This window comes from Myodes glareolus, chromosome 21, assembly GCF_982192425.1.
Source record: "Myodes glareolus chromosome 21, mMyoGla1.1, whole genome shotgun sequence".
Classification (NCBI taxonomy): Eukaryota; Metazoa; Chordata; class Mammalia; order Rodentia; family Cricetidae; genus Myodes; species Myodes glareolus.
In genome coordinates, this window is record NC_142046.1 from 57,414,572 (window position 1) to 57,424,137 (window position 9,566).

General features: G+C 44.0%; 1 protein-coding gene across 2 annotated transcripts in view; it reads right to left on the reverse strand.

The window, feature by feature from the left end:
- Ttn (titin) overlaps positions 1 to 9,566 on the reverse strand; it is a 272,179-nt gene that overhangs the window by 22,821 nt on the left and 239,792 nt on the right. For both annotated transcript variants that reach the window (XM_087900088.1, XM_087900089.1), the window contains 12 exons: positions 9,010 to 9,306; positions 8,303 to 8,890; positions 7,907 to 8,209; positions 7,490 to 7,786; positions 5,776 to 6,063; positions 5,364 to 5,663; positions 4,820 to 5,122; positions 4,421 to 4,726; positions 2,544 to 4,310; positions 1,949 to 2,242; positions 430 to 717; positions 19 to 318 (listed from right to left, as the gene is read on the reverse strand). In XM_087900088.1, the coding sequence (XP_087756214.1) occupies positions 19 to 318; positions 430 to 717; positions 1,949 to 2,242; positions 2,544 to 4,310; positions 4,421 to 4,726; positions 4,820 to 5,122; positions 5,364 to 5,663; positions 5,776 to 6,063; positions 7,490 to 7,786; positions 7,907 to 8,209; positions 8,303 to 8,890; positions 9,010 to 9,306 (5,331 nt within the window). The remainder of the gene's footprint in view (positions 1 to 18; positions 319 to 429; positions 718 to 1,948; positions 2,243 to 2,543; positions 4,311 to 4,420; positions 4,727 to 4,819; positions 5,123 to 5,363; positions 5,664 to 5,775; positions 6,064 to 7,489; positions 7,787 to 7,906; positions 8,210 to 8,302; positions 8,891 to 9,009; positions 9,307 to 9,566) is intronic.

The following is a 9,566-nucleotide window of genomic DNA, read 5'->3' on the forward strand; positions in this document are numbered from 1 at the left end:
GTAGAACTGCAAACTTACTGTATTGTATTTGGGCAACCACAGGGTCAGACTCCAGTGGCCTGCCAACACCAAACTTGTTAACGGCAGAAACGCGGAACTGATATTCATTGCCCGTTATGAGTTTAATGGCGGTGTAGCTGTGGGCTTCACAGTTGTCCTCAATCAATGCCCAGGCGAGCCTGCTGGTTTCCCGCTTTTCAATGATGTAGTGGGTGACGGGAGCACAGCCGTCATTGAGTGGGGCATCCCACCACAAGGTCATCTTCTCACCAGTAATATTTGTGAATCTTATTGGCCCAACGACTTTTCCTGGTGTATCTGGAAGGAAACGTTTTAAGAATCACTTGCTGTTTGTCTTGCCCACTGAAGTATAATTAGCCATATCCCTACCCCAAGTCCCATAAATCATCTTGGACTATTTTAAAATACCTTGTACTTTCACTGTAATGTCTGCCTTTGCGGTACCAGATACATTTTTGGCTTCCACGGTATAAACACCACGATGATCTCGAGTTGCGTCTCTGACAAAGAGGCTGGTGGAGCCGAGAACGTCGGTTATTTCCATGTTCATTCTCCTCTCAATTTCAACTCCATCTCGGAACCAAGTTACTCGTGGTACTGGTCGCCCATGGACCAAAGCTTTGATTCTAAGGCTGTCTCCAGACTTAATAACAAGACCGTCGAAGTACTCGGGGCCAAACTCTACTGTTGGTGGAACTGCAAAAGAGAGAAAAAAAATTGCTTATTAATTTGACTTAATAAAGACATACACAAACATAGTTTTCATTAGGACCATATCATAAAGCCTAGAAAATTAATCATTCCCATGCCACCAAAGGCCATTTTGAAAGTAGAACTTGTGATTGAGAGTTTAGACTGCAGGATTAAACAGTTCTCTGTTATTAAATTATTCCCATTGTTACTCCTGGCATATTACTTTGTTACATTTTTACTCTTTGCATTGCCCTTTGTCAAAAGAGAACTGCCACACTTGCCAGTCTTTACTTCCTGATAGTGTCACATAGCGAAGCAAGTTCCTGGGAGAGGCCATTAGCATCACACAAGTAGGTAATGATTTTATTGCTTCATATATTTTGCATTTGAATAACTAGTACAGATAGCTATTCCTAGGAACCATTTCCTTTACTCCAAATGGCTAAAACTACAAGCCTAAAACTTCATTCCCACTTGCTTGCTATTTACATGGGAATGGTATAAAACAATAGACACAGTGGTAAATAACTGATATCAAAAAGGATTTAGCTAGGTGATGGTGGTGCATGCCTTTAATCCCAGCACTTGAGAGGCAGAGGCAGGTGGATCTTTGTGAGTTCGAGGCCAACCTGGTCTACAGAGTGAGTTCCAGGACAGCCAGGACTGTTTTGCAGAGAAACCCTGTCTCACTCCCTGCCCAAAGGGACTTAATTTATCCACTGTTGTGGGATAATCTTTTTATACACTGTGATGGTGTGTACCTGCCAAGGTGTTTTCTGATTGGTTTAATAATCAGCTAAATGGTCACTAGCTGGCAGGAGAGGACAGGTGGGATTTCCTGGGAGACAGAGGAAGAGGAGCAGGAATCTAGGCACATGGATTTCGCCAGCAGACTGGGAGCCAGTTGGACACGCCATAGCGAAGAAAGGTAAAAGCCATGTGACAAAATGTAGATTTATCAAAGCAGGTCCATTGAGCTTTAATATCTAGTTGGGGAAAAGCCTAAGTCAAATCCCAAGTTTTCATAATTAACATTGTCTCCATGTCACTACTGGGGAGCTGTTGGTTCCACAAAGAAAAGTCCAGCTACATTTGAGAAAGCCTGCTACAATCCACATGGCAACCCTAGCTAATCTATAGAAAACGACCTCTGTCCCCTTCTACAGTCTGGAAACCAAAAACATTCTTTAGAAGTTTCCCTTTCTCACAATGGAAATCAGTTGGCAATGCTTACCATTCTCATCTCTTGTCATGATGAGGCCAGAAGACTGGGAGGGCGGGCTTATGGTTCCCACCGCATTTCTTGCGATGATCCTGAACTCATACCGATCCCCAGGACTGAGTCCGGTAACAGTGTACTGACATTCACTGACGTCCGTGAAGTTGCATCGAACCCAGCGATCATTTCCTTGCCGTTTCTCGATGCTGTAGGCCACTATCTTACTTCCCCCGTCACGCAGCGGTGGGTTCCACTTAAGTGTGATGGTCTCCCGGGTGACATCAATGTAATCAGGAGTGCCGGGTGGGTCTGAAATATTGCAGGGAAGTGAAGTTAAAATACGCTGCGACATCTGTCACCATCTTTTCATTGCTAATAAAGTAAAACAACAGGGATAAACCTTGCAGAAACAGTTGCATTACTAATTTCAACTTTCTGCTTCATGGTCTAAATTACTTTACTAGACTGCGTTAAAACTGTCCCTCGTGCTTGACATGACAAGAAGGTAGAGCCTAGAGGGAGACTTCTGAAAGAGAAGCGGCGTTTAATGTATATATTACTAATAATATTTGGTTGCTAAGGTAAATATATTTAAATAATAGCCACTTACCTACTGGAGAAACAGCTAATGTAAACTTGCTTGGGTCACTAGGTGAGCTTAGGCCAGCAGAGTTCTCGGCGTATACACGGAATTGGTAGTCCAGTCCTTCTATTAACCCAGTAGCTCTATATTCTCTCCCGGATATTGGTGATGTGTTAACCCTTTGCCAGAGGATGCTGTTTCTTTCTTTCCTTTCAACGTGGAATCCAGTCACTTCTGAACCACCGTCATAAACTGGTGCATCCCAAGTTAGTGACATGCCATCTGAGGTCACGTTGTATATCACTGGTTTTCCTGGGGGGCCAGGAATCCTGAACTGGTGTTTTGCCACGATAAGATTTGAGACGAGTGGTTCGCTGACTCCGTATCTGTTTTCTGCTCTAACCCTAAACTGGTATTCAGAATCTTTGACCAGATTGGAAGCTTTGAAAGTAGTCCTGGCAACGCTTGAACACACCATCTTCCAGTTAGTTTGTGAAGCTTCCCGCCTTTCAATGCTGTAACAGGTAATTTCTCCTCCTCCATCGTCTTCCGGGGTATCCCATGACATGATGGCACTGTCAGCCTTGATTTCATCAAATCGAATGGGTCCTTTGGGCTTCGATGGTGGGCCAAGGGTAATGATTGTAATGGGGAAAGAGTTTCTACACACTGCATTGTCAAGAATAACAGTGTATTTCCCTCCGTGCTCCTTCTTTACGTTCTTAATACTCAAGGTAATTTTGTTTTCTGTTTTGCTGAAGCGAACATATTCACTTTCTTTCAGTGGCAAACCATCTTTCAGCCAACTGATGGATGGCTTGGGTTTTCCTTTATAAGGTAACTCAAGATGTACGTTATGTCCAATTCTCACGGATATTTGGGCACCAGGGATTTCTGACAAGTCAACTTCAGGTGTAATCACAAGCTCTTTCACTGTAAGCGGCCCAATAGTGACAGGGTCGCTCTGTCCTTTCTCATTTCTAGCGGCCACTCGGAATTCCAAGACCGACTGCTCTTTAAGTTGTCCAATCTCAATTTCGCAGGTCTTACTAATGCCAGCATGTGACCAGGCCTGTTCACCTTTGCCTTTCCTTTCCACAACGTAGTCTGTGATGATGCTCCCACCGTCAAAGTCAGGTTTGGTCCAGCTTAGGACAACAGATGTCTTTGTAGAGTCTTTCATTGAGAGATCACGGATAGGTGCCGGCACCTCAGCGGCCTTCACAGGCTCTGTAGTCTCACAGGGCTCACCGATTCCAATTTCATTTTCTGCAAGAACTCTGAAGAAGAACGGAGTTTTCTCTGATAAGTCTGTTACCTTAAAGGCTGTGCCGGAACACTTGTGGGACACCACGGACCATGTTCTCTTTGTGGCATCTCTCTTCTCAATGACATAGTTAATGACAGGAGACCCTCCATCAATGAGAGGAGGATCCCATAGCAGTGTGGCTGTGCCCAGGGAAACGTGTTTCACCTGTAGCTTCTGGCAGGCCGCTGGCGTATCGAGTACTTTCACGCTCACAGTGGAAGACTTGGGTTGGCCCACTCCGTTTTCTATGGTCAGGGTGTATTTCCCCGTGTCATTGCGAGTGACTTGAGGGATGACGAGTAAGGAAGATGAATCAGTGTTCTGGATGTTGTATCTGGCATCACTGCCAAGATTCTTCTCGTCTTTCCTCCAGGTGACCGTAGGGGGCGGTCTGCCTTTAAAGGGAATCAATATCTGCACATCTTCACCAGCTTTAGCTATAACGGATGTTCTGAGAGCCACATCTAGGTCAATTTCTGGTTCCTCTGTAGACAGAAAATGGACATTTGCAGTGATTTTTAAAAGACCATGAGTCTTTGCCTAGAACTCTTAGGCATCATAAGACACACAGCATCATCACAGTGGTGGTACGTACCAAGGATGTCTTTAGCCTGGACAGGCTCAGTCATCGTGATAGGTTCTCCTTGGCCAGCACAGTTTATCGCTGATACCTGGAAGTAGTAATTGACTCCAGGCTTCAGGTTAGAGACCACATATTCTGTAGTTCTGACCTCTCCCCTGGTGGAGACAATGGCCCACTCCTCCTCCTCTCCTTGTCTCATCTCAACAACATAGCCAGTGACATCGCTGCCCCCATCGTAGACAGGTTTACTCCAGCCAAGAGTGATGGATGATTTCGTTGAATCGGCAATTCTTATCTTGGCAGGGGGGCCTGGAGGATCTGGAATGGTCAATGACAACGTAGCGATTACACAATCATCTGCAATTCTGTCACACAGAAGACAACCGAAGATGTGTGTGCGTGAGAGCTTACCAATAGGATCAGCGGCCTTGTAGAAGTCAGAGGGTTCGGAGAATGGACCCATTCCAGCAGCGTTGACGGCACAGACTCGATACTGATAGTCACTGTTTTCTGTGAGTCCTGTCACCTTTTGTCTGGTGTCACGAATAGTCTCCTTTAGGACTTTAAGCCAGGCCAGGCTCTTCTTGTCTCGTTTTTCAAGGAAATAGCCGTTTATTTCACTGCCACCGTCTACGGTTGGCCTGTTCCAGACAACAGTCATAGAATTCTTGGTCGTTTTTGTCACTTCTGGTATGCTTGGCGGTCCAGGTGTAACTAGGAAGGAGAGAACAGATGAGTTTAAAGGTTCAACAGGTTCCGCGTTCTCGTTTTTAAATTCTGTCTAAAATATTAGTTTAGTAACGACAGTGTCTGTCTTGTGGAAAGGGCAGTAATGAGACAAGCAGAGATGCAAAGGAAAATCTTTCCAGGAAAACATCCACAAGCTATCAGAATAGCTTATTTCTGTAAGTGTATTTTCCATGTCTTTTAGTTTTCTAATGAGGCCATGGCTCACCAAAAGCATTCTTGGCTACAACTGGATCAGATTCCAGCGGCTCGCCAATGCCATATTTGTTCACAGCCCGGACTCGGAAGATGTACTCGTTCCCTTTAATAATCTTGGTGGTGGTAATGATACACTCCTCCAAGTTTTCAGCCACCATAGACCACACGACTCGGCTTGTTTCACGCTTCTCCACGATGTAGTGAGTGATCTTGGCACCACCGTCGTCGGCTGGAGGCCTCCAGAGCAGAGTTATCTTTTCGGCAGTGACAGTCTTAAACTCAATTGGTCCTCCCGGAGGTCCTGGTTTATCTACCAATGAAAGAAGAAAACAACGTGAGGGCTTTTAAAAGGCCGAGTGGCTCTGAATTATTACTACACTTTAGGTAAACAAAATACGACATTGCCTATGTTAAGCACCTACCGAGGATCTGCACTCTGATGGTAGCAGAGGCGGAACCCATGGCATTCCTTAGCTTTAATTCGTAGGTTCCACTATTGAGGCGGTTGGCATCTTTGATGAGTATAGATGCCAGGTCAGTGCTATTTTCAACGCACACTAGTGCATTGGTTTGTAATTCTTTATCGTCTTTGTACCACTCAATCGTGGGCTCGGGTTTGCCTGAAATACCAGCTCTGAGCCTCACAGATGTGCCTGCTCTGTATTTGACAACTTCTGTATACTCGAGAGGCAAGTCAATAACAGGCCCACCTGCAAGAAAAAAGAGGAAGAAACAGTTGAAATTTTACCAGGATGAAAAATGTAGTTGCAGAAACTTCAAAATAAGACATTGACCATTTGCTAATTGCTTGCACACATGTTGTGTGTGCGCTATGCAGGGCTACGCTCACTGACGTTATGGGGAAGACAGACTGAACAGACTCTGGATTTCAGAGTATCTACACTAAACTGCATAGAGCAATCAGCATTTTCTATGTATTTTTAACCTCTAGTAGGTATTTTATTTCAATGATGAAAACAGGATCAGGGTTGAGACCATCATGGAAGAAATAGCACCACACATTTTCTTTGACTCTAGACTCTTTCCTTTGCTTCTGACCGCTTCCCATTCATCGTCTTTTCCTTTCCACTATCCAGATGTGAGCAGTTCATGTTCTTGAAGCTTTGAGTTCTCTACTCCCAGAGCTATAGCTCCCCTGAGCAAATGCTCCGTCAGGCTTCTCACGATTGTTGAGATATAAAACTAAGTCTGACTGGCCTTACAGTGCCACAAATCCTGGGAATCTACAAAACCTGACTAGCAAAGGGTGGCCCTGGGACTTCCAACAAGAGGACGCGAGTAGATCCTTTTGATCAGACATGAAGAAGCTAACTTCCATTTTTGAAAATGGAAAGTTATTACAAGGTGCCACAGGGAACTCGACTGCCATGAAATTCTCATTTCTTAGCCATTATTAGTTGAATGCCACTTAGTTTAGAATGGCCAGTTATATTTTGATCTGACAGTAAGATAGGACCCCAAAGAGAGTTGCTCATCACTGATGAGTTGTTTGACCTTGGGGGAATTTACATAAACACTCTAAGCCTTAGGCTTTTTTTTTTCCAAGACAGGATTTCCCTTTGTAACCCTGGCTGTCCTGGAATTCATTCTGTAGACCAAGCTGGTCTCGAACTTAGAGATCCACCTGCCTCTGCCTCCCGAATGCTGAGATTAAAGGCATGTGTCACTACTGTCCAGCTTTAGCCTCACTTTTTTTATAAAGCGGATTAATCTGTGTTGTTGAACTATGGGAGCGAATTCATAGAAGAAGGGCTGTCATGGAAACTACTCAGTCAATGGTAGGAGCCGCTAATACCATCATCATTTAGGACTCTGTGTGTGCTTTCATGAACTTAGGAGAAATATTCAGTGGTGATGTACCTGTGAGTTTATTATTGAGTCTAATAGCTTCAGATAGAGTGAAAGTACCAATTTAGATACCCCCCCAAAATTCTAAAATTTAAAGACCTTTAGATATCCTGTAATCAACATCTTATCATTTTTAGTGAAATCAAGGGGGATGTGAAGTGATTAAAGAATATTCCTAAGTATTCCAACTAGCTTATAGTTACTCCCACAACCTATTTAAAACACATGTTAAAAGTCATTATAGAAAACAGTGTGAAAACTGCTTACCATAAGAGTCAATGCATGTGATGGGGCCTACAACCTCAGATGGATTGCTGATGGAGCCAACAGCATTTCTAGCAAAGACCCGGAATTCATACTGGGAATTCTGAGTCAAGCCAGAGACGGTGAATTGAGTCTCAATAACATTGGTAAAGCTGGCCTTGGTCCATCTCCCATCTGGGAGGTCACGCCTCTCCACAATGTAGCCTGTAATCTTGCTTCCGCCATCAAAAGCTGGTTGTTGCCATGAAAGGTTGACAGAGTTCTTGGAAATATCAGTGATCCGAACATTTCTTGGAGGTTCTGCAATCATGAGAAAGCAGGTCAGTGGCACTTAGACCAATTCATTGAAGAAATGAAATTTGTATTTTTAAGTTATCAGAACTGTTCTTCTCATGACAAGTGCATCTGGCAAATACATACCACAGGCATCGATGGCCAAGACTGGCTCCGAAGGATGGCTGGGTTTTCCAATGCCAGCAGCATTTTCTGCATACACCCTGAATTCGTAGATAAGCCCAGCACTGATGGTTGTGACTTTGAAGTGAGTTGTACGGATGATCATTTTGTTGGCTTTTTGCCATAAGATACTGTTTCTGTCTTTCATTTCCAGGTGGTAGCCTATGACTGCATTTCCTCCATTGGACACTGGTTCATGCCAGCCCACAGTGATGCTTTCCCGAGTAACATTGGAGACCCAGGGTGTAGACGGTGGCCCGGGTGTTGCTATGAAAGAGGGAAAACCCATAGGTTAATACGGGCATTTAGCACATTTACAGAGTAAAGAGCAATCTGGGGTGTGGAAGGTCAGCAACTTACTGTATGGCAGTTTGACAACTATGCAAGCTGAATCTATGTGATCACTGATGCCGAAGCGATTTTCTGCCTTGATTCGGAATTGGTATTCTTCTCCCGTGGTCAGTTTCATGACTTTAATCATGGTTCTTGCCACCGTTGCCGATACTTCAGACCACACCGCTGTACTTGTTTCTCTCTTCAGTACGATGTAATTGGTGACGTGGCTTCCACCGTCATACTTGGGTGGTTCCCATCTGAGAGTGACACTTTCTTCAGTGATGTCACTGATGACCACAGGGCCGGTCGGAGGACCCGGCCTGTCTAGCACAATGATGTTTATGAAAGCTTTGGTGGTTCCACTGGAGTTGGCAGCAGTGATCTCATATCGTCCGGCATCAGTGGTAACGCTTTCTTTGAGGTTGATGGTCAGGTTCTCAGCAGTAACCTCAGTGTTAAATCTCATGGTCGCCTTCAGGGGCACACCATCTCTTGATAAGGTCACTTTGGGGAGCGGCTTGCCCGAAATGGGGATGTCAACTTTCAGGTTGGAGCCCGCTCTAACATACACTGTGTGACTTGGGAAATTCTTCATATCAATTTCAGGTGGCTCTGAAAAAATAAAAGTATGGAACATAAAGGTGAAAAAAAATGCCTGAAAACATTAAGTTACTTGAATGCAGGAAATGTAAATTTGCTTATGCACAAATTATGCATAAAGTTAGCTATACCTAGCTGATCCTTTATGAGAACAGGAAGCAGGAGCTCTCTTGGGTCACTCAGGCCAGCTTGGTTTTCTGCAAAGACCCGGAAGAAGTATTCATGACTCTCTCTCAGACCGGAAACAACGTGATGGGTTGTCTTTACCACTGCACATTTAACCCAGTTTTTCTGCCCTTTCTCTAGTGCTTCGACGACATAGTGTACAACTCTGCTTCCGCCATCGTGTTCTGGCTTCAGCCAGCTCAGCGAAACACTGTCTTTGGAGACACTTGTTACTCCAAGCTTTTCTGGTGGGCTTGGTTTTTCTAAAAAATAATAAAAAAAATGAAGCATTGAAAGAAAGTAGACAATTATGACAACATTTGCCCCAACAGTCATCCTTCACACATTGTCAAAGAAAAACATAAATCAAGGGAATGCGTTTACGTTGACTTGAGTCTTATTAATGAGACAATATTGGCTTTTTAGCCAATCAAAGTTACACTAAGTTACAGTACTCAAATTTAAATTAAGCCTCAAATACCATATACAATAACAAAATTTGCCCCAAATTCATTGTGGGTAT